This window comes from Poromitra crassiceps, assembly GCF_964638095.1.
Source record: "Poromitra crassiceps genome assembly, chromosome: 12".
Lineage (NCBI taxonomy): Eukaryota > Metazoa > Chordata > Actinopteri > Beryciformes > Melamphaidae > Poromitra > Poromitra crassiceps.
The window spans coordinates 46,930,195-46,955,749 of record NC_139632.1 but is presented as its reverse complement, the minus strand read 5'-3'; the positions used below and the strand labels follow the sequence as shown (position 1 = coordinate 46,955,749).

Here is a 25,555-nt window from a genome sequence, read left to right as displayed (position 1 = left end):
CCATTTACTGCCTGTTCTGCTCTGTTCTGCTCTGCTTGGCTCTGCTTCAAAGACCCTGCTCCGCCCCTAGCCCCCCTCCCCCCCCCCCCCCTCCCCCCATGCTGCTCCTCCTCCGGAACACTTTAATAGTCATCCCCAGACCCAGGAAGCAATATGATGTGGCTTGTACAGTATATTATGAGCTCACTCCCCCTCAATACAAAAAGAGCCAATCGTGACGCCGATCGACACCTGTCAATCAAAAATGTGCCGTTTGATCTCAGACAACTTTAAAAATATTGCTTTCATGTTCGATATTTTAACATGAAAACAATATTAAAAAATAAAAAATAAAGATTGAATTTTAATACTATTAAAAATACATTTTGATGTATTAGGTATTGTATCGAAAGTCAGAAGTTCTAGTAATCGTGACACAACCCCTACTTCCCGTGCTGGTTCGGGCCTTTGTTTTGGGCCTTTTGTTGTCATGGCGACGACGGACCCATTAACCCCTTGTGTTCTTTTTGTTTCCCCGGGGCACATCACAACAAATTAAGCAAAGAACTCCCCTCTGCTGATCAATTTAACCCCTTACAGACTCACAGTCACGCAAACTGATTCCACAGGACAATCTACTAAACCGACTTTACTCAAGTTACCACAGTTTGTTGCTCTGGAGCTAATGCACTCGGAGATAATGAACGTCAACAAATGGATCGTGCCCCGCGTGAGTTAAATCCATGCAAATGGACCTGGGGAAACAACAACAACAGTCATTAGGTTATTGCTTTACTAATGACCAATATGTTGCAAAGATAGTTTTCATTTCTGCCAACATCTCTCTCAACATTTTGCTATTTGTTCACATTACAAAGGGTCAGTGGACTTTTGGTAAAAGAAAGGCCAACACACGTCAGTTGATAGAGACGGGCCTAAATATAATTCTACCCACTATTTCCTTGCATGATTTTGTCAATCTGTCACACTAGTTTGTGCAGAAAAGTGTGTGGTAAAAGTCACAGAGAGACATTTAGAAACCTGTGACACAGTTCTAAAATTATAGTTGACATAGTTGACAGTTGACAGCCTTTTCTACTATAAAACCTCCAACTAAACAAATTGAAATCTGCAACTGTGGAAAAATGCTTCAGGTTCAGATGAAATGCAGGGTCGGTCCTCTATTCAGGCAGGTTGAGAATGAGGCCGATCAAAAGGCCTGGACAGCTAACAGACAGAGGGAATAGAATAAAGCAGACAGCAGGATCAGCACAAACCGCCTGACGGGCAATCCCAATAAGTGTCGCTCCTGATTGGCCCCTTATTCAGCCTGCACTTCCTGTGGTCACTAACGGCCCCTCCCCCCATTCCCCATGTGTGTGTGTGTGTGTGTGTGTGTGTGTGTCTGAGCAAATCAATGTTTAATGCCGGCTCCCCTCCATTCGCCCTGATCATGGTGAGTGCCATGAATTTTTAAAGACATCCCTCCTTTAGCGTCCATCTGGGCTCCATCTGTCCTTCACACAGACAGAGACACAGGAGAGGAGACTTCAAAGCTCTGCATGGCTTCTGGGGGGGGGTTTGGCCCGAGGAGGATATTGTAGTAATTTAGATGGGAGGGGGGGGGGGGGGGGTCAGTGGGACAGACATGTGGGGTGTATAGAGAGAGGGGGGGGCTGGGGTCAGACTTGGGGTGTATAGAGAGAGAGGGGGGGGGGGGGGGCTGGGGTCAGTGGGACAGACATGTGGGGTGTATAGAGAGAGAGGGGGGGTGTCAGTGGGACAGTCATGTGGGGTGTATAGAGAGAGAGGGGGGGTCAGTGGGACAGACATGTGGGGTGTATAGAGAGAGAGGGGGGTCAGTGGGACAGACATGTGGGGTGTATAGAGAGAGGGGGGGTCAGTGGGACAGACATGTGGGGTGTATAGAGAGAGGGGGGGTCAGTGGGACAGACATGTGGGGTGTATAGAGAGAGAGGGGGGTCAGTGGGACAGACATGTGGGGTGTATAGAGAGAGGGGGGGGTGTCAGTGGGACAGTCATGTGGGGTGTATAGAGAGAGAGGGGGGGTCAGTGGGACAGACATGTGGGGTGTATAGAGAGAGGGGGGGTCAGTGGGACAGACATGTGGGGTGTATAGAGAGAGGGGGGGGGGTCAGTGGGACAGACATGTGGGGTGTATAGAGAGAGAGAGGGGGGGTCAGTGGGACAGACATGTGGGGTGTATAGAGAGAGAGAGGGGGGGTCAGTGGGACAGACATGTGGGGTGTATAGAGAGAGAGAGGGGGGGTCAGTGGGACAGACATGTGGGGTGTATAGAGAGAGGGGGGGGGGTCAGTGGGACAGACATGTGGGGTGTATAGAGAGAGGGGGGGTCAGTGGGGCAGACATGTGGGGTGTATAGAGAGAGAGGGGGGGGGTCAGTGGGACAGACATGTGGGGTGTATAGAGAGAGGGGGGGTCAGTGGGACAGTCATGTGGGGTGTATAGAGAGAGAGGGGGGGTCAGTGGGACAGTCATGTGGGGTGTATAGAGAGAGAGGGGGGGTCAGTGGGACAGACATGTGGGGTGTATAGAGAGAGAGGGGGGGGTCAGTGGGACAGTCATGTGGGGTGTATAGAGAGAGAGGGGGGGTCAGTGGGACAGTCATGTGGGGTGTATAGAGAGAGAGGGGGGGTCAGTGGGACAGACATGTGGGGTGTATAGAGAGAGAGGGGGGGGTCAGTGGGACAGTCATGTGGTGTGTATAAAGAGAGAGGGGGGTCAGTGGGACAGACATGTGGGGTGTATAGAGAGAGGGGGGGTCAGTGGGACAGACATGTGGTGTGTATAAAGAGAGAGGGGGGTCAGTGGGACAGACATGTGGGGTGTATAGAGAGAGGGGGGGTCAGTGGGACAGACATGTGGGGTGTATAGAGAGAGGGGGGGGTCAGTGGGACAGACATGTGGGGTGTATAGAGAGAGGGGGGGTCAGTGGGACAGACATGTGGTGTGTATAAAGAGAGAGGGGGGTCAGTGGGACAGACATGTGGGGTGTATAGAGAGAGGGGGGGTCAGTGGGACAGACATGTGGTGTGTATAAAGAGAGAGGGGGGGTCAGTGGGACAGACATGTGGGGTGTATAGAGAGAGGGGGGGGTCAGTGGGACAGACATGTGGGGTGTATAGAGAGAGGGGGGGTCAGTGGGACAGACATGTGGGGTGTATAGAGAGAGGGGGGGGGGGTCAGTGGGACAGACATGTGGGGTGTATAGAGAGAGAGGGGGGTCAGTGGGACAGACATGTGGGGTGTATAGAGAGAGAGGGGTCAGTGGGACAGACATGTGGGGTGTATAGAGAGGGGGGGGGGGTCAGTGGGACAGACATGTGGGGTGTATAGAGAGAGAGGGGGGGTCAGTGGGACAGACATGTGGGGTGTATAGAGAGAGAGGGGGGTCAGTGGGACAGACATGTGGGGTGTATAGAGAGAGAGAGAGGGGTCAGTGGGACAGACATGTGGGGTGTATAGAGAGAGAGGGGGGGTCAGTGGGACAGACATGTGGTGTGTATAGAGAGAGGGGGGGGGTCAGTGGGACAGACATGTGGGGTGTATAGAGAGAGAGGGGGGTCAGTGGGACAGACATGTGGGGTGTATAGAGAGAGAGAGAGGGGTCAGTGGGACAGACATGTGGTGTGTATAGAGAGAGGGGGGGGGTCAGTGGGACAGACATGTGAGAGAGAGGGGGGGTCAGTGGGACAGACATGTGGGGTGTATAGAGAGAGGGGGGGGGGGTCAGTGGGACAGACATGTGGGGTGTATAGAGAGAGGGGGGGGGGGGGTTCAGTGGGACAGACATGTGGGGTGTATAGAGAGAGGGGGGGGGGTCAGTGGGACAGACATGTGGGGTGTATAGAGAGAGGGGGGGGGGTCAGTGGGACAGACATGTGGGGTGTATAGAGAGAGGGGGGGGGGGGTTCAGTGGGACAGACATGTGGGGTGTATAGAGAGAGGGGACAGGTGTATAGATCTGAAGAGATTCCAGATTGTAGTTTTACTTCTACAAACATTTTTCAGCAGCAGAGCTGCTCTGAAGGGAGAACTGATCTCATTGGTTGAGTTGAACCTCAGTGGGCGGCACCAAAGAACTGGACCGCACCAATGGGGCCAGCTCAACAAACACGAGTGCTGCTGAGTGACTGATGAAGTTACACCATTGGTCGGCCGTGGCACCCCGTGCGACAGGTGGCGCATGTGCAGCACTGTGCACCCTGCTAGTTAGTCAGAGCAGATAGCTACAGATCAGCAGCTGACAGGAACCTGAGAGGAACGCTCCACCGTGGCTGCAGAATTAAACCCTCTGTCTCAAGTTTTCACCGCCAGAGCAATGTAACTTTGCCAAGCAGGACTGGAAACATTTTTCAATGTACCGGGTAACGACGGGGCTCAATAATCCTCTATTCAACGGACTTGGTGTTAGTTTAACCACATCACACACGGTCCAGCCGTAGACTAGGTTTCATCTAGTCTTGTTTTTCTTTCATTAGCTCAATGGCAAACTTGAATGGCAAAGAAGGAACTCTGTTCAAAATGTAATCAAATATAGAAATCCCAATGATTTATTTTTTCATTCATTCATGTCCATGGGGATCACGATGTTGAAAGTCAGCAGCTGGCTATCTAGCTTCCCTCGATAGCTACCGGCTAATATGGCTAGTTTGAAACTGGAAGGACTGCTAGGCTGCATGGGATCAAGTATGTCGATTTCTTAGGAACCAAATAAGATTTTTAGAGTGAAAAGGAACGTCAAGAATGATGGTTCACTAGTAGCGACCAAAGCGCCTGAGCAGACTACCCTGCATGCATTTCATGAAAACACTGTCACAACATGATCAGTATACACATTATATTCCTATTAAAACTTTGGAAATTGTTCTGAGCTGATCCAGAGAGATCCAGCGGGTCCCTGATCCCACCAAACGATACAGGCAGCAGCAGCAGCAGCAGCAGCAGCTCTCCACTCACATGTGGGCTTTGCTGTATTCACACATGGTGTGCATGGCTGCAGGCTGTTGTATCAACATCTATTCATTCAGCGTTTAAATGTTTGCTGGGTGATTTACTGACGCAGCCAAACTGGAGCAGCATTTGTCCGCTGGCTGATGGGAACAGGAACAGATGCAGGGAGGCCTGCTGGACGGGCCAGGCTGTGTTCACTTCACAGGGAGAGAAAACACTTCCTGGAAAAACAAAACCCAATGGGGGTTGCTGCAATGCAAGTAGTGCTGTGTGATATGGATATATCAAGGGGAGGGGGGAGGGCAGGTGTGTGTGTGTGTGTGTGTGTGTGTGTGTGTGTGGGGGGGGGGGGGGGCATGTAAGTATCACTGAAATAAACACAGTTGAAATGGCACGCCACCAGCTGAGTAAATCAGTTTCAATGGCTAAATAATCCGACGGTGCTGGCATAATTTGATAGTGATACATGGCCCGAATGCTTTTTTTTTTATTTGCAGCCGCGCTCTGCCACAGCCAGATATGCTATATCAGACGCCACTGGCAGAGTGCCTCGAATATTTTGATTAATCCGCTATTAACCACATCGTAATCACACATCCTAACAGACGACGCCTCCCTTAAGAGCTTGATTTAGTCTGACCTTTCAACTGAAGGGGAGGGGGGGGGGGGGGTGGCCGGTGCTTCAGGAGGAATGCAGGTCGGACTGATATCTCCTAGCTGCAGCCAGGGGGGGTAAACTCACCTGAATGTTAAGAGTGTGTGTGTGCGTGTGTGTGTGTGTGTGTGCGTGTGTGTGTGTGTGCGCGCGAGTGTGCGTGTGCGTGCGAGTGAGAAACGGAGAGACGGTTTTCAGTTTGGAAGAGCTCCAACTGCTCTGGCCTGATAGAGAGGCTTGTGCAGCCGGGCTTCTTCTGCTGAGGATCTCTGGGGTCCAGAATGGCCACACATTATCACCCAGCCTCAGGCGCATTCCAACCGCCTCCACCCACCTGCCCAAAATAAACTGTACAGCCTTAACCCCTTCCTCCCCAGCACAGCACAGCACAGCACAGCACACCGCACCGCCCGCTTCAAGCTGCACACAATCCAGCTCCACCTTCTGCTTTCCATGCATGCAGGCTTTAGGCCTTTTCACTGACGCACAAGTGATTTACGACCAGAGCACACAATCCACTGAAATAAAAAGCCTGTTCTGCGTGAGTATGGAACGGAGAGGCCTCCTGTGATTAATGAATCACCCTCCAACCGCCGCTGTTCATGAGGTGCGTTCGCACGGTGACGACGGATTGCACTGAAATCACCCGTGCCCCCGGATAGGATTGTAAGAAGTTTTTACAATTGGTCACTTCCTGATTTAGCAAAAAGTAAAACCTTTAAGTTTGCACTGAAAATGCATCCAAAACTATTCCACGTCTCTGCCTTTTATTTTAATGACAGGGAGAGATGGAAACTGTGCATCTAGAAGAAGAAGAAATTGTGCACTAAATACAAATGATGGATGAAATGACTGGGCGTCACATGAGATTACCGTAAATTCCGGACTATAAGCCGCACCTTTTTTCCCGTTTTTTGGCCTTTTTTGGCCCCTGCGGCTTATATAACGGTGCGGCTTATCTATGGATTTTTTCAACAAAAAAAAAAAAAAAATCTCTCTTTTTTAGCACTCTTTCTAACTATAAATCCTATATAACTATAATAAGTTTTAATTTCCTCTCTTGCCCTCTTTTCACCACACTGTATGACACTGTATGACACTGTGTGCACTGTAAAAAACAACACAGGTGGTGTTGTGTTATGTTGTTTTGTTGAAATGTTAATAAATGGGAGCTTCCTCAAACAGCCATCTCTTTCCCGACAATCCCCTCTGTGCATGAACCCTTACATATGGTAATTAAACATTAAAACACAAAAAAAAAAAAAAAAAAAAATACCATTAAAACACCCGCAGCTTATAGTCCGGTGCGGCTTATATAAGAAAAAAATAGTCAACTTTGCAGGTGCGGCTTATACACCGGTGCGGCTTATAGTCCAGAATTTACGGTAGTACTGTCAGGGCAACTCTGTCTTCCCCAAAACACCATTTTCTTTTAGAGATTACAGACACAGTGACAGAATGAGTATCGCTCACAATCGAAGCAAATAATACAACACACTGCACGACGTGCACGTCCTCAGATAATGTTAGTCCTGTGTGAATGGGGCTCAAGACTAACATCCTATCCCAGTAACATTATAAGGAGAGTAGAGGGTGAGGTTCAGAACCCCCTGAAACCAGATGTGACAATGATCCCAGATTCCCTGTATCATGTTCAACTGTAAACACTGCAGCACGCGGCGCAGCAGAGCAGCATAGCCTGCCTGTGAGCAGGAGGGTGATGTGGAGGCGTAGCAGCAGTGTAGCCTGCCTGTGAGCAGGAGGGTGATGTGGAGGCGTAGCAGCAGTGTAGCCTGCCTGTGAGCAGGAGGGTGATGTGGAGGCGTAGCAGCAGTGTAGCCTGCCTGTGAGCAGGAGGGTGATGTGGAGGCGTAGCAGCAGCAGTGTAGCCTGCCTGTGAGCAGGAGGGTGATGTGGAGGCGTAGCAGCAGCGTAGCCTGCCTGTGAGCAGGAGGGTGATGTGGAGGCGTAGCAGCAGTGTAGCCTGCCTGTGAGCAGGAGGGTGATGTGGAGGCGTAGCAGCAGTGTAGCCTGCCTGTGAGCAGGAGGGTGATGTGGAGGCGTAGCAGCAGCGTAGCCTGCCTGTGAGCAGGAGGGTGATGTGGAGGCGTAGCAGCAGCAGTGTAGCCTGCCTGTGAGCAGGAGGGTGATGTGGAGGCGTAGCAGCAGTGTAGCCTGCCTGTGAGCAGGAGGGTGATGTGGAGGCGTAGCAGAGCAGTGTAGCCTGCCTGTGAGCAGGAGGGTGATGTGGAGGCGTAGCAGTAGTGTAGCCTGCCTGTGAGCAGGAGGGTGATATGGAGGCGTAGCAGCAGCAGTGTAGCCTGCCTGTGAGCAGGAGGGTGATGTGGAGGCGCAGCAGAGCAGCATAGCCTGCCTGTGAGCAGGAGGGTGATGTGGAGGCGTAGCAGCAGCAGTGTACCCTGCCTGTGAGCAGGAGGGTGATGTGGAGGCGTAGCAGAGCAGCATAGCCTGCCTGTGAGCAGGAGGGTGATGTGGAGGCGTAGCAGCAGCGTAGCCTGCCTGTGAGCAGGAGGGTGATGTGGAGGCGTAGCAGCAGCAGTGTAGCCTGCCTGTGAGCAGGAGGGTGATGTGGAGGCGTAGCAGCAGTGTAGCCTGCCTGTGAGCAGGAGGGTGATGTGGAGGCGTAGCAGAGCAGTGTAGCCTGCCTGTGAGCAGGAGGGTGATGTGGAGGCGTAGCAGTAGTGTAGCCTGCCTGTGAGCAGGAGGGTGATATGGAGGCGTAGCAGCAGCAGTGTAGCCTGCCTGTGAGCAGGAGGGTGATGTGGAGGCGCAGCAGAGCAGCATAGCCTGCCTGTGAGCAGGAGGGTGATGTGGAGGCGTAGCAGCAGCAGTGTACCCTGCCTGTGAGCAGGAGGGTGATGTGGAGGCGTAGCAGAGCAGCATAGCCTGCCTGTGAGCAGGAGGGTGATGTGGAGGCGTAGCAGCAGTGTAGCCTGCCTGTGAGCAGGAGGGTGATGTGGAGGCGTAGCAGCAGTGTAGCCTGCCTGTGAGCAGGAGGGTGATGTGGAGGCGTAGCAGCAGTGTAGCCTGTCTGTGAGCAGGAGGGTGATGTGGAGGCGTAGCAGCAGTGTAGCCTGCCTGTGAGCAGGAGGGTGATATGGAGGCGTAGCAGCAGCAGTGTAGCCTGCCTGTGAGCAGGAGGGTGATGTGGAGGCGTAGCAGCAGCAGTGTAGCCTGCCTGTGAGCAGGAGGGTGATGTGGAGGCGTAGCAGAGCAGTGTAGCCTGCCTGTGAGCAGGAGGGAGATGTGGAGGCGTAGCAGAGCAGTGTAGCCTGCCTGTGAGCAGGAGGGAGATGTGGAGGCGTAGCAGCAGCAGTGTAGCCTGCCTGTGAGCAGGAGGGTGATGTGGAGGCGTAGCAGAGCAGTGTAGCCTGCCTGTGAGCAGGAGGGTGATGTGGAGGCGTAGCAGAGCAGTGTAGCCTGCCTGTGAGCAGGAGGGAGATGTGGAGGCGTAGCAGCAGCAGCATACAGTAGCCTGCCTGTGAGCAGGAGGGTGATGTGGAGGCGTAGCAGAGCAGTGTAGCCTGCCTGTGAGCAGGAGGGTGATGTGGAGGCGTAGCAGCAGCAGCAGTGTAGCCTGCCTGTGAGCAGGAGGGTGATGTGGAGGCGTAGCAGCAGCAGCAGTGTAGCCTGCCTGTGGGCAGGAGGGTGATGTGGAGGCGTAGCAGCAGCAGTGTAGCCTGCCTGTGAGCAGGAGGGAGATGTGGAGGCGTAGCAGCAGCAGCAGTGTAGCCTGCCTGTGAGCAGGAGGGAGATGTGGAGGCGTAGCAGCAGCAGCAGTGTAGCCTGCCTGTGAGCAGGAGGGTGATGTGGAGGCGTAGCAGCAGCAGTGTAGCCTGCCTGTGAGCAGGAGGGAGATGTGGAGGCGTAGCAGCAGCAGCAGTGTAGCCTGCCTGTGGGCAGGAGGGTGATGTGGAGGCGTAGCAGCAGCACCATAGCCTGCCTGTGAGCAGGAGGGTGATGTGGAGGCGTAGCAGCAGCACCATAGCCTGCCTGTGAGCAGGAGGGTGATGTGGAGGCGTACTGTAGCAGGTCTCCATCAACGCTGGATTGAATAACACTATCTTAACAGACAAGGCACCAGCTCTCTGGATTATCTAACGCCCAGGGAAGAGGCGGACACACCTCTGATAAGTGTCTTGATAAAACAGAACGGGGACACATTGTTTTAAAAGGATGCTGAGAGCTCATTTACACTCTCACACTAATAACTATGGTATCACATCATTTTTACATTCACGATTTGTTTTTTATAAGTACAGATTGTCGTATAACCAAGTGTTATTTTCTGTCTTACTGGCAAACTAGATAGCTAGCTGACCAAGCTAATGTTTGTCTTAGCTTAGAGATTATTAAAAAAAAATCTGTCTTATTTTCTTTTACGTTTTTGGATTTGAACTATTCCATGTCATGTCATGTATATTTTGTCTTGGACCACAGGAAGACTAGCTGTCGTCTAGGCGGCAGCGAATGGGGATCATTTTTTTATTTTTTATTTAGCCATTAAAAAAATTTATTACACAGAAAAACAAAACAAAAAACCCCCGAACAAACTCAGATACAGTAAAAGAAAAGAAAAGAAAGAAAAAACATACATACACTAGTGCCACCAGTTACATACAGCTTGTAAATATCTATAAACTATGCTTGTAAATATATATATATATATATACATTTTTCGCTTTTCGAGCTCAGCCAGAGAGTGTTGCATACAGACCACCAGTTTGTTGAAGCGCTCCAGCTCCTGAAGCAGCACCACCGAGGTGGGGGAGATGTACGAGCAGCACCAGCGTTTGTTCACCGCGGATTATCGATTCAATTGTTTAGCTGTCTCGAAACCAACAATTAGAAATTAGTGAACTACTGTGTCTGCAGCATCTACTGCTCGTCTAGAGCCGAACTCTCTGATCAAAGAGCGGAATCCTCTACTTTTTTTCCTCCTGCTGAAATCGGTTTGAAAGCCGAAAGCCCTGAATGGTACAGCTTGGCTAAGCTACCAGCGGCTAGCTAACTTGCTAGCTAGCCCAACTACTACTGGGCCTTGGACTACGCCACGGTTAGCCTCGACAGGCAAGTTAACTACGGTACTGTGTTTGCAGCATCCACTGCTTGTCTAGAGCCGAACTCTCTGTTTATAGAGCGGAATCCTCTATTTTTCTCTAACAGTTAGTTAGACGGCATATGAGGAGGCGAGAGCCTTGTTCCCATAGTCAACAAACAGGACGACGAGGCTGCAGTAGCAGCGGCGAAGCAACGTATAACGTTGAGCATCGTTCATACGACGGATATATATTTTTTTCGAGTGACTTGGTTGCTGGTCTCGGACCACGGCGTGTGTCTTTTTTGAGCCGAAATCTCTGTACAAAGAGCGGAATTCTCATCGAATCGGCTGGCTAGCCCAGATTGGCCTAGCTAGGCCAGGCTACAGCACTCCGCACTGCTACGGGAGCTGCTAGCTGTTCACCGGAGGCTGATGCTAATCCAGGCGGGAGCTGCTAGCCGGTCATCGAGTGCTGTCTTCGGAGCCAAGCCGGGAGCTACTAGCTGTCCACCGAGTGCTGCTGCGGACCCAGGCCGGGGGCTACTGGCTGGTCATCGGGCGCTGCTTCGGAGCCAAGCCGGGAGCCTCTAGCTGTCCACCGGGTGCTGCGGCGGACCCAGACCGGAGGCTGCTAGCGTGACATCGAGTGCTGCTTCGGAGCCGGACCAGGAGCTGCTGGCTATCCGCCGGGGGCTGTTGCTGTTCCAAGCCGGGTGCTACTGGCTGGTCTCCGGGTATTGCTGGCATTGCCAGCCGATCTCCACATCGGCTCTCCAGGTACATCCATGGTAAGAGGCTAATGCCAACCTCGTCTCTCCTGGATATCTCGGTCCAGACGCTCGCTATAAACTGCTAACTGACAATCGTAACTTCAACCTCAGCTTCTATTATCATGGCAGTGGTATGGTTTGCCCTCCTGGTACTGCTCTCCCTGCCCGTCATCATTGACCTGGAGGTCTCAAGAGACAAAGGGGTCCCCAACGATCAAGGGGAAATATGTAATCTTTTGTACTATAACCGGGGAACGGGCTCATGTATTACCTGTTTCCATTTGTGCCCCCCCTGGTTAGTCCAGGCTAACGTTGAAGAGGCTCTGTCCTACCTTGTCTCATTGTATAGCCCATTTGACTGGTTGCTGTCATTTTTCTCTGGTTCGCTGAGCCACTGCAGACCAACGATTATGCCTGGGGGTAGTCAGCCTGCTCCCAAGCTCTCAGTCAGGAAAAAATGTTTTTTTGTCTTATTACTTTTCTTATCTGGTAATGTTGAACTCAACCCTGGCCCTAATTCTCCGTCTAGTCCTAGTGGCTATAATTCTAGAAGCATCGACTCGCCCGTCAGTCCCTCCCACCTGGACAGGATTCTTGCATCTCGAGGTCTTCACATTGTACATCTCAATGTGAGGAGTCTCTTAAGTAAGATAGATGAAATTAGGTTTATGGTCAACAAAAACAAGGCCCATGTTATCTCTTTTTCTGAGACTTGGCTGGACAATTCCATTAATGACTCAGAGATTGAAATTCAAAACTATATAGTAGTAAGAAAGGACAGAAATCGTAAAGGGGGGGGGGTCTGCGGATACGTTCGCTCTGACATTTGTTTTAACATTAGAAATGACCTTGACAGTGTGCATTCCGAGGCAATTTGGTTGGACATTTTACTGCCCAAAACAAAACCCATCTTAGTTGGGATTTTGTATAGGCCCCCGACACAATCGGGTTTTTATGACCACTTGGAGGAGTCATGCACCAGCGCCGTTGACCACGGGAAACGTGAAGTCATCCTGATCGGAGACTGGAACACAAATGTTTTGAAAAAGGACTCCTTAATTTATAAAGCTTTTATTGATTTTTGTAAAACCTTCAGTCTCCATCAATTAATTTCAACATGTACCAGAGTATCCACTTCTTCACAGACTCTTATAGATCTTATAGTAGTATCGGACAGGCACAACATTTCCAGCAGTGGTGTAATCGATTGTGCCTTAAGTGATCATGCAATCATTTATTGCACTCGTAAAACTCAAAGACCGGTAACAAATTGCCATCACACGGTCAAAATTAGACCTCTGAGGAAATATACAGCTGAGTCCTTATTGCACGAGCTGGGAAAGCTGGACCTGTCCCGTGTCCTCAGTTTGAAGTCTGTTGATGAAGCTTGGTGCCTTTTTAAATTCATGTTTTTGAGAGTGTTAAATAAGTTGGCCCCTGTCAAATCGGTTAGATTCAAAACCAGAACAGAGCCCTGGTTCAATGCAGACATTATCGAAGCCATTAAGGCTAGAAATAATAGTCTGCATGTACATAGGAATAAAAAGGATGAATTATCCTTTGGCATCTTTAAACAACTGAGGAATAAAGTCTTTAGATTGATCAAAAAGGCCAAATCAGAGCACTACAATGAAGTTATTACAGAGAACAAAGATGATCCTCAAAAGCTCTGGAAATCTCTTAAGCAATTGGGTTACAACAACAAGCTAAAAACAAAAACTCTCAACTTGAACCTTATGCAGGATGGCACCCTCACCTCGGACAAATCCAAGGTTGCGGGTATATTTAATGAATATTTTACTACTATTGCAGACACACTTGTAAACAAGCTCCCCTCCCTCTCTGGGCGGTATGGCCAGGACCATGTGGACAGTTTTTACAGGGATCTGGGAGTCCAGGCGGATGACTTTCAGCTTAGGGCTGTGTCCGATGAGGACGTGCTGTTGAGGCTCAGGGCCCTTAAACCTTCCAAAGCTACAGGTGTCGACAACATCCCAAGCAGGTTCATACGAGACGCTGCAGATATCATTTCACCCGTTATCACACACATTATAAATCTGTCTATCAAATCTGGTCAGTTTCCTCAGGAGTTCAAACACGCCAGAGTTATCCCTCTGCACAAAAAAGGTAGCAAACTAGAACATGGTAACTACCGCCCCGTCTCAGTTCTCTCTTCCATATCCAAAATAATGGAAAGAGTCATCTTTGAACAAATTAACAGTTATCTCACGTCTCATAGGCTCCTGTTTGATTTCCAGTCTGGGTTTAGAAAATCATACTCAACCGACACCTGTTTGCTCTACCTAACGGATCACATCCGAAAGGAAGTGGATACCGGTAAGTATTGTGGCATGGTCATGCTGGACTTACAAAAAGCATTCGATACAGTTAACCATAGCATCTTACTCGGTAAACTTAGGGCTCTGGGCTTCAACAGCACGTCCCTCGACTGGGTTCGGTCTTACCTGGAAAATAGACGGCAGGTGGTAGACATAAATGGGACACTGTCCCGCCCCCTCCCCATTAGCTGCGGGGTCCCCCAGGGGAGCATTTTAGGTCCATTATTATTTTTGGTGTATATAAATGACATGAAATCTGCCTGTGACTGCCCTCTGTTCCTGTTTGCTGATGACTCCGCCCTCCTGTTCTCCGACGCGGACAAAGGGGAGGTAGAAAAAAAGCTCAGCATGGAACTTTCAAATGTTGGGGTTTGGCTCTCGGACAACAGATTGTCTCTCCACTTAGGAAAAACAGAGTCAATTTTATTTGCGTCCAATTTTAAGCTTAAAAAATCCCCGGGATTTTCAATTATGGTGGGTGACGTGTCCGTACCCTCAAAGGAGGAGATCACCTACTTGGGATGTATCCTTGACAACAAGCTCTCAGGCGAAAAGATGGCCTTAAAAGTTATCTCTAAGGTCAATCAAAAGACCAAATTTTTAGCTCGCATCTCCCCAGTCATAAACAGTGCTACGCTGTTGATACTGGCAAATGCTCTAATTCAATGCCATTTCGACTACGCCTGCTCCTCGTGGTTCACATCCACTGCAGCCAAACTTAAAACCAGACTTCAGACGGCCCAAAATAAACTGGTGAGGGTTGTCCAGGGCCTACACCCCAGAGCCTCTCTCCTCCGCTCTCACTTCCTCAGTCTCGGGTGGCTGAGAGTTGAGGAGAGGGTCTCTCATATCAAGCTGTGTATGGTCCACAGGATCATCAACCTGAAAGCCCCTGTGTACCTCTCTGGCTATTTCCTGAGGGTTAGCGAGGTGCACAGTCACTCCACCAGGGGAAGCTCAAACAACGTTGTTCCTTTTAAATTTAAAACCTTAATAGGTAAATTTACTTTTTTATACTCAGCAGCGATTCTGTGGAACAGTCTCCCCGAAAATATAAAAGATCTAGGGTCCAAACTCACGTATAAGTCCACCTTAAAACAGTGGCTACAGAGCGGCCCCTAAGGTTGACCCCTTTCTGCAAGAATTGATTCGAAATGATTATTGCAGAAGTGTAAAGGTTGTATTGTTTTTGTTACATGTATATTTATGTGTGTATTTAGGCATGTGTACAGGGGTGGAAGTGTGTACGCGTGTTTTTGTATATTATGTATTTATATGTATGTATATACATATAGATGGTTTTTCCTGTATTTATTTATGTGTGTAACGCATATAATGTTTAGTTTGTTAAATGTCCCTCGCGCACACACGCGCTCATACATGCACACATACACTCACTCCATTTGCTTCACGTCAAGGACCACAATGGAAATAAGCCCTCGGGCTTTGTTGTGTTTTATTCCTTTTGTTTCAATGAATCTGGTCTTACGCTGTATTTCTCGTGCCATTGTTTCAATAAAGTATTCAATCAATCAATCAATACATCCCACACGAGGGAGAAAGAGCGGCCGGGCGAGTCAATGAGGATCCTTTTGAAATAAACAAATAAACAAATACACATGAACAAATTCCTCCATGCAAATTCCTCTATTCTCAAGAGCTGGCACGGCTGGCTCGCCCCGGAGACGCACACACACACACACACACACACACACACACACACACACACACACACACACACACACACACACACACACACACACACACACACACACACACACACACACACACACAACCAACTGGCAAGAGTATTAATTAAAGTCAATCACACAAGGCTTTACTGAGGGTGTGTGTGTGGTGTGTGTGTGGGGGGGGGGGTATCATTTAGAGAGGCAGAGTATAGGTTTTATGGAGCCTATCTTCCACGCACACTGTCATTTCAACAGATAAGGCCTCTATTAAACAGCACACATATAGGCTGGGGGGGGGGGGGGACTGGGTTACACCTACACTGGAAACCAACACTCCAACAGAATGTATTGCAGCTATTTATTCAAAACGCCAAAATGTCTCCAAGCCATTCTTCTCAACAGCTTTTATAATGTTAGTATAATGTTAGCCCTGCCTAGGTAAACTACAGGCTATAGGAGCTGACACCACCAGGCAGGCTACAGGCTAGGAGCTGACACCACCAGGTAAACTACAGGCTATAGGAGCTGACACCACCAGGTAAACTACAGGCTATAGGAGCTGACACCACCAGGCAGGCTACAGGCTAGGAGCACTTTTGCAATCCCAACAACAGATCTATCCATGATGTGATATAAGCTGCTGGTGCATAAAAAGGTGGAGTTGTTACACTGCACCAGGCCCTGAGGCAAGTTAAAGGAACACTCCGCCCATTTTCAACCAGCTTTGTATCATTAGAACATCAGTAGTATATCAGAAAACTGTAAACGGTTCTACACTAACTCAAATTAATAACTCATTAACTAACTCATTAATTAAATCAACTCTCAATAACTATCAAACTATTCATCATTCATCTAGTTTGACAGTTATTGAGAGTTGATTTGAGTTAATGAGTTATTAATTTGAGTTAGTGTGGACCAGTGATGTCACTGGTCCACACTTTAACACTCAATAACTGTCAAATTAAATGACAGACTTCAAAACGGTTTACAGTTTTCTGATTTACTACTGATGTTCTAATGATACAAAGCTGGTTGAAAATGGGCGGAGTGTTCCTTTAAGGGTTTTATTCCAAAGTTAATTCAGCTTGGGGGGGGGGGGGTGCTGCACAATGTTCATGCTTTATATTTGACAAACACAGGTGATTACATTCTTTGAAATATTACTATTTTCAAAGTAAAGGTAGCTCATAATCCAAAAAGTTTTCATTCCTACCTGACATGTTCCCACGGCAATACTTCCGTCTTCATCAGAGGTGTCACTAGATTTAAGACGCGTCACACACCATCTAGTGACACCTCTGATGAAGACACGTCACACAACATCTAGTGACACCTCTGATGAAGACGCGTCACACACCATCTAGTGACACCTCTGATGAAGACACGTCACACAACATCTAGTGACACCTCTGATGAAGACACGTCACACAACATCTAGTGACACCTCTGATGAAGATGGAAGTATTGCCGTGGGAACATGTCAGGTAGGAATGAAAACCTATGTCTGATATAGAAGAAAATCTAACGATCTAAGTAAAGGTAGCTCAAATCAAAGGCATACTTTTTTTTAGAATAAAACTTGACCACATGGATCAAAAGTCTCACTGACTCACTCACTCACTGACTCACTCACTCACTGACTCACTCACGGACTCCCCATTGTTGAAACATGCATGCATGGGTGTTGAGCAGCAGCAGGCAGCTGAATGAAGCCTGTGACACAGGTGAGGAGTGGGTAGGATTAGTGGCTAGGGGGCGGGGATATGGGTGGTGTTTTTTTTGGGGGGCGATAGGGATAGGAAGGTGCTAGAGAGCCGGGATTCGAGGGGTGAGTAGCGTTAGTGACTAGGGGGATATGGGTGGTGTTTGTGGGGAAAAGGGGGGGGGGTCGAGGGTAAAAAGCGCTGTGGTCCAAAAGGTTTGCACTTGTTTAGGAGCACCCTCACACACACATTCACACCTGGAAGCTGACCAGTCCAACCACAGTCTGATCTGCTGGCCACTGAGCGGCGGTTGGGGTTATTAAAGGTCGGCTTTACCGTGGGGAATATGAATATATATTAAATCTCACGCCCCTAAGGTTTTCGAATCCGTTTAAATTTTTGAAATTGGTTGTTTCCTGCCAGAGATATCACCAGAAATCCACTCTGTGTGGGGGGGGGGGTGGTGGAGGGGAGGGGCAGGTGCGGGGACCCGAAATACTACATTTCCCACAATGCACTGGGCTCGCGTGCCCACCCCTCAGGCATTTGGCTGATATCAAACTCTAGGTGGCGGTAATGCACATATATGCTTGCCAACCGCCATAAAAGTCGAAGAAGAAGAAGGCTTCGACATAAAAAGATTTAGTAGAAGAAGAAAAAATTACAAAACATCAAAAAAAAATTGCCTCCAAATTGCACCAAATTTAAATGGTAGTATATATGTCGGGAGATGCCTTCATAAAAAAAAATTCATGCATTTTAAGGCATTTTTGTAGGAGTTTGATGTTGTAACCATTTCATGTAAAAATGTGTAAAATCAGGTACATTGCTCAGCGTTGATTTCGTTACTTCTACGCACCTACTACTAGATGTAAAATTTGACGAGCTTTCCAATGCCGCCAGTCCCGTGTCTGTCCGTGCTTCCGTTCCAGAGATATGGTCTCTTTGCAAGGAGCTATGGAAAGCTAACCTAGCTACCATAGGCTAGGCGGTTGAAAAAAGATGGCTGCCTTTTGCTTTTCTTTGAGACCTCTGAAGGGGCGTGGAGGACCTCTAGAGGCGGGACCATGGCTCACAACACTTGTAGTTCATAGGCGCTCGACTTCCGCAAGGCGGACTCGGGCCAGAAGACGCGTAACGCGTCGGCTGGCCCGAAAAATATGTGAGAGATGGTTGATAGGTCAGGCAGGGAAGCACCAATTTCAAAAATTTCAACGGATTCGAAAACCTTAGGGGCGTGAGATTTAATATATATTCATATTCCCCACGGTAAAGCCGTCCTTTAAGGGCCTTGCTCAAGGGCACCTCAGTGGTGGCAATGAGGGAGGGGCAAGAGCTGCTTTTCACTTCCACCCAGATGTATAACTATGAACGTGAACCACTTCATTTAAAGCTGTGTGAACTGAACTGTGTTGAACTTGCACAACAGCGAGACAGTAGTCTGGGTCCGGCTTAACTAGGCTTGCCTCGTCTTGTTCGTTGTACAACATATTTACCAAACCAACAAAAAGCACAGAGTTTAACCTGTCAAACTGTCAACACTGGTAATAGCATCAAAAGTGACCTTTGGGTGGGTTTTACTGGACATCTTTCTTCAGTGTCTCACAGACAGAAGAGGGATGAACAGCAGCGCTGCGTCTAAACTGGGCCGTCGACAGGTTTAAATCTCCTCACATAAACAGAACACGTTCCTCCAGCTGGTGCCTCCCTCATGGTATCAGCCCACCAGCACGCTGACAGTAAACACCAGCGTGGGGGGGGGGAGCTGTTCAAATGCACCCACACAAACCAGCTCAGTGGCCTTGTGGTCTGAGTGTCCGCCCTGAGACTGGGAGGTCGTGAGTTCGATCCCCGGCCGAGTCATACCAAAGACTATAAAAATGGGACCCATTGCCTCCCTGCTTGGCACTCAGCATCAAAGGGTTGGAATTGGGGGGTTAAATCACCATGTGATTCCCGAGCGCGGCGCTGCTGCCGCTCACCGCTCCCCCAGGGGATGGGTCAAATGCGGAGAACAAATTTCACACATTGTGTGACAATCAGTGGGACTTTACTTTACTTCACAGCCTGCGCTCCTCCTCTGACCGCTGAACCACTCACATCACATCACCTTTGATTTTCGGGCCACAGCGGTCAGCAAATGTCAAATCTCACCGGCCCACTGAACTATTCCACCAGCAGCCAAACTGATTTGGAGAACAAAACTTCCAAATGTAGGCTGAGAATAGGGACACACTAAGGGCCTGTGTCCACCTAGCGTCTCTTCCTCAGGTCCAGCGTCTTTTTTCAGTTGTTTCCAATGGGGGGAGAGCGTATGCGGGCGCACACGGACGTCTAGAGAATGCTCTGCTGCGCCCAGCGTCTATTTTCACAGCGCTCCGTCCAGCGTTTTTGTGCGCCCGACTCCCAGCGCCTCCAGCTGAAAATATTTTAACTTTTCAGAAAGACGCTGGTGTCGGGTGCTCCTTTTCTGGCAACTTTAATCATGGAGAAACTATCGCAACAGAGACAGAAAGGCTCAATTGTGAGAGGAGATTGGCTAGACACTTAATATTTCTGGTGAGTGTTGAGCTAAATCACTGTATGTGTGTTGTTTGCTAATGTGAGCTGTCAGCTATCAAGCTACACTGAACTAACGTTAGTTTCAGACTGCTTCCTTGTATAATTGTGCGCTGAGATCAGCGCTTTCCAGCGTACTTCCACGTTTAACGGTCAGAAAAAGACGCTAGATGGACACAGGCCCTTAACAGCCACATCTAGCTGGTGGCTGGTGTTCATTTTCCCCACGAAGGCCCATGAGATGTGAAGGGATTGGGGACCAAATGTGGCCCGCTGGCCACCAGTTGCCCAGCCACCTTCTAGATCTTACACACTTTCTCAGTGCTCCAGTGATTATTAGACTGACCTTTTGGATTCAGTAGGCAACTTGTTGAGGTGTTAATCCAAGGTGACAGACGGTACAAAGAGCAATAAGCTGCAATAAGCTTCAATTCCTGCATCACCAAACTTTACAATCAACCGACAACAGTAAAGAGAGCAACGGTGACCGACCGAGCCAAAAAGAAAAATTCTATACACAGCTTCACAAGAACACAAGAAAAGGATGAGTGGATCTTCAATGAGCTTACTCAAAATGACCATGTCATATGATGATAGGGGCATATGCAGACAGTATGACACAAATAACTAGAACTAATAGGAGTTTAGTACTGTTTAACCCTATTACCATCACATTGCAAGCAGAAAATGTGACTAAATTACTGTAGTCTAACATTTTCTCCAAGCTGGTGAGCAAAACAGTCCATTTCATTGAGGCAGTATTTATGGCTAAAGTAAAGGCTTTACACACAGGGAGCGCCTGTCAATGTAACCCTGCATACCAATGGCGAAGTTTCGCTGAGTGATATTTGCGGCGTTTATTTTTTCAAAACCAAGGATGATTTTTCAGAAATCCGCTTCTGACATGTACACATCTGTGTTGCTGTGTACACCAGCCAAATGCCTAGTGAACTTTCAAAATGTACCAGCCACTCAATATATTATTGTTGTTTTTTTTGGCTGGTGGTGAGTGAAGCAAATTTACCAACCAGGCATATTTTACCAGCATTTGGTTGGTGCTACTTTCGGACCCTGGGAAGAGGAAGAGGAAGAGGAGGGAGGGCGGAGAGCTCATACCTGTCTGAACTGCTCCTCGTAGGTCCAGTCTCCGTGGTCCTGTCCGCCCAGGGGTGGTGCGTGCGTGGTGTGGGGGGGTAGGATGGCCACGCGGGGCTCCTGGTCCACGCTGCAGGGCCGGGCCTTCAGGAGCTGGGAGTGGGGGTGCAGCTGGGAGTGGGGGTGCAGCTGGGAGTGGGGGTGCAGCTGGCGGTGGGGCAGCAGAAGGATGCCCTTGCCAGGGGCCACGGCATCGCGGCCCGTCGGGAGGCCCTCCTCCTCTGCCAGGTCATCCTCAAAGTCCTCCTCCATCTCGCCCTCAAAGTCATCTTCGTCCCACTTCTGTTTGCTGGAGGGAGAGGGGACAGTGGCGTGGCGTCCATTAGGCGAACTAGGCAAATGCTAAGGGCGCTTGAGCCGTTAGGGGCGCCAGAGAGGGTAAAAAAAAAAAAAAAAAATTTTTTTTTTACAAATACTTTTTCATGATAATAGGCCTACTATTATTTTACAATAGTAGACAAAAATAAGAAGAACAACGTCTTAAGTCTTTAAATAATAGTGAAATCATTTTTCTAATTCTGGCTTTCTGGCTGCCCGGGCTGCAGCACTTTCACCATGGTCCCTAATCCATACCACCCCACCCACTGCGCGGCCGCGCCCCCTTCTACCTGCTCGGAGCTTTTTCCCAGAGTGGGGGAAGGGAGCTGGAAGGTGGGTGCTGAGGGTGCTGCAGCACCCCCTGGTGGCAATAAATGGATTTTCGAAATTGTTGGATTTGGCTGTCTTGTGTTTATACCACCAACAAGATGCATTAAAAAACAGTTTGTGCTTCCCAGCTCTAATCTTATTTCATACGCTCTCTCTTCAAAAGTGTTTGATTTTCATCATAATCTGGTTTTCCATAATAATAATAATAAGTTCAGTGTTTATGCCTGTGTTTCTGTCTGTTGTAGTGTAAAACGACTAAAGGGAGAGCAGGTGCTTACATGAAAGTGAGTGAGAAAAGGAGAAGATACTGAATAATGACATCACAACAGTATAATCCTAATGTTAATTTAAAATTAAAAATTCTTCTAAATATGGATGAAAGTCCAAAAAACGTAAAATTTTCTTTGGCGCTGCCCTCGCGGGCAGCACCGAGAGACCCTTCCTTACAGCACCCCCTACCTAAAAGTACTTCCAGCGCCACTGGGGAAGGGCGATTCTGAGCCTGCACTGCAGTGCTGGATTAGCTGCGATATAATTTTTATTATATTTTCTTTGGGGGAGGGGGGGGGGCACCAGCAAAAATCTTGCCTAGGGCACCAACTTGGTCAGGCACGCCACTGAGAGGGGAGACCATACGGTGGATTTATCTCACTACATGTACTAGGGCTGTGAATCTTCACTGGCCTCACGATTCGATTCGATTATGATTCAGAGGGCTACGATTCGATTCGATAACGATTATCGATGCATCTCGATGCATCTTAAATCGATGCATCACTTTTTTTCCCGAATACATGATTTTTTTTCTCACTTTCTTTTTTCTCACTGTGTGGCTACTTTTAAAATAAAGTGCATTTAGAATTGCATTGTATTATGATCCATAATTAAAATAAACAACTGCATGTACTTCCATAATATTGTATTTGATTATATAATTTATTTTTTATTTTTACACTACATCAAATGGGGAAAAAAATCCAGATCTGCATCTAGATCTAGTTGCACATCATGTTATACAAATGTCCCTGCATGTTTGGTATATTTGGAAACATTCAGATCTTGACTAGACTTTAAAATAACGTTCTGTGGATTTGAACAAAGCTTGGCTGCACAACATGTATTTGTAGTGATGGATCACCGCTGAGACGTACGGTGGGCCTGAAAACCAATAGCATGCGTGGCAGTTGCATTGGCTCCTGTGCAGTGAGACATGACTGGTTCAGAGTTTATTATGAGTGAGGTCTTTATGAATCAGGTCATATACGATCTGTGTCAGATTCATTTTCAATATGGACACAGTTCAATTCAGTGATGTTTATGGGACTCAAAGCCACCAAATATCTCTCGCACATGTGATTATATGCTCCTTTCATGTCTGCTCTGAAGTGATCTGGCATATTTTGCACTTCATAAGGATGGGAAAATGCATGGTGGAATTGGTTTATGTGCTGACAGACTATTATTGCATGTATATTTGAGAAATTAAGGGTTGTGGGGGCCAGATGTGGCAGCTGCCCAATATAGAGTATAACATTCTAAAGCTGTACGCATTCAGATATGCCTGGGAACCAGCCTGCACAGCGAGACACACGTCTGAGTCCTTGGCTGAACCTCCGTACTCACATCTGCTCCTCCTCCTCGGAGCCCATCATGTCTTTGTACCGCTCCTCCCCTTCCTCCTCCTCCTCGTCCTCGTCTTCCTCCTCGCCGCCGCTGCTGCGCTCCGACATGGGGCTGTCCGACGCCCTCTGCAGGCCGGCCGCCACGGCGCGCATGGCCGCCAGCGCCGCCATCTGGGCCTGGGCCTGGGCCTGCTCGGCCTCGGGCAGGGGCCGGGCGGGACTGCCCATCAGCTCGTCCCCTCCCCCTCCCCCTGACCGGGCCTGTGCGGCGTGCTGGGCCTGCTGCTGCTGCTGCTCCAGCTCCATCAGCAGCTTGGCTCTCTGCTGCCTGTGCAGGTTCTCCATGACGGCCTGCAGCTTCATCCCCTCCCTCCCTCCCCCCGTGAAGGAGCACCGGTCGGGGGCACGCCTGGTCAGTCCTCCTGACGCTTCTGCCCAGAGGGAGCGATCGTCCACTGCTCCCCCCCTGCTGAGACAGCTAGCAGCTGGCTGTGGGGGCGGGGCGGGGTGGGGTGTGGGTGTTGGGGGCGTTATGTGGAAGTGTGGGTCCTTGAGGAGGGGTGGGAGGAGGAGGAGGAGGAGGAGGAGGAGGGGGGGGCCCGGTCAGAGCACTGAGACATGCACTCAAGAGGTGGACCGCGGCACGGTGAGGGGAAACCAGAGCCGGCAGCAGAGCGGGCGTCTCACCAAGGCACCGGCAGTGGAAGTGAAGGCGGGAGAAGAAGGCAGTGACGGACAGCTACAGGGACCTGTGGGAGAGGAGAGAAACACAGTGTCAGACTAACAGTTTCCTTGCTGTCTGTCACACTGTTACCTTTTGTACTTTCAGGTGAAGAGCAACAAGCCTTTTGCTGTGGCTGCTTCCCTCGTTTTCAATGCTCGTCTTAACACTTATTTTTATCCAGTGGCATTTCTGCCTGCCATCTTCTTTCAAATGTATGTATGTATTATAGGGCTGTGAATCTTCACTGGCCTCACGATTCGATTCGATTACGATTCAGAGGGCTACGATTCGATTTTATTACGATTATCGATGCATCTCGATGCATCTTCAATCGATGCATCACTTTTTTCCCCAATACATGATTTATTTTTTCTCACTTTATTTTTTCTCAGTGTGGCTACTTTTAAAATAAAAGTGCATTTGGAATGGCATTGTATTATGATCCATAATTAAAATAAACAACTGCATGTACTTCCATTATATTTTATTTGATTATATATATATATATTTTTAAATAATCGATTTTTGACATTTGTGAATCGATGCAGAATCGTGCAGGTCCGCATCGCGATGCATCTTATAATCGATTATGTTTGACACCCCTAGTATGTATGTATGTATGTATGTATGTATGTATGTATGTATGTATGCATGTATTTTAATGTATGTATGTACTGTATGTATGTACGTACAGATCCTTTCCAAAAAATTTGAATATCATGGAAAAGTTCGTTTTTTCCCATAATTCCTTTCAAAAAGTGAAACCTTCATAGATTATAGATTCATTACACACAAAGTAAAGTATTTCAAGTATTTATTTGTTTAACTTTGAATAAGTCTGGCTTCCAGCTCATAAAAACGCCCAAAACAGTATTTCAAGAAATTAAATATCACATAAAGCAATCAAAAACCGGTATTTTCAAAACAGAAATGTCGATCTTCTGAAAAGTTATGTTCATGCCGGCACTCAATACTTGGGCGGGAGTCCTTTTGCTTTAATTACTGCCTCGATGCGCCATGACTTTTCCATGATATTTTTTTTTTTTGGAAAGCATCTGTATGTATGTACGGTATGTATGTATGTATGTATGTATGTATGTATGTATGTATGTATGTATGTATGTACCGTATGTATGTACTGTATGTATGTATGTATGTACCGTATGTATGTATGTACTGTATGTATGTATGTATATGTGTGTGTGTGTGTGTGTGTGTGTGTGTATATTCACACATATATATATATATATATATATATAGTATATACATACATACATATATAATTATTATTATTATTATTATGATTTGTACTGTAAAGACCTTATAAATATAGTTTTCTTGACTATCATCAAAAGTAAAAACCGAAGCATATTATTTACAGAACTTGAGTAAACATTTTCAGTCTTGAGACTATGAAGCACCTGAGTCAAGTTTTGGGCTGAAGGTTTGTGAGCAACAGAAATGCAGACAAAACTACAGCAATGACTACAGAGCTGCTGTGTCAACTCAAATCATGAGGAAGAAACCGTGACGGGGAACAAACAGAAGATTTCACAGGCAAAATGCAAATTTAAGTTGAGAATTTATGTCAAGCAAAAATACACAGTTCCTGGGTTGATGTCCGCCGTTGCGCAATGTGTACATTTAGTA

General features: G+C 48.1%; 1 protein-coding gene across 1 annotated transcript in view; it reads right to left on the bottom strand.

Moving 5' to 3' along the window:
• The window catches only part of arid3a (AT-rich interactive domain 3A), a gene marked incomplete at its 5' end in the record, with an annotated part of 57,875 nt that extends 34,331 nt beyond the window's left edge, over nucleotides 1–23,544 (bottom strand). The window contains 2 exons of the mRNA XM_083648439.1: nucleotides 20,873–21,200; nucleotides 23,183–23,544. Coding sequence (XP_083504565.1) covers nucleotides 20,873–21,200; nucleotides 23,183–23,544 — 690 coding nt within the window. The remainder of the gene's footprint in view (nucleotides 1–20,872; nucleotides 21,201–23,182) is intronic.
• Nucleotides 23,545–25,555: the final 2,011 nt, after the last annotated feature.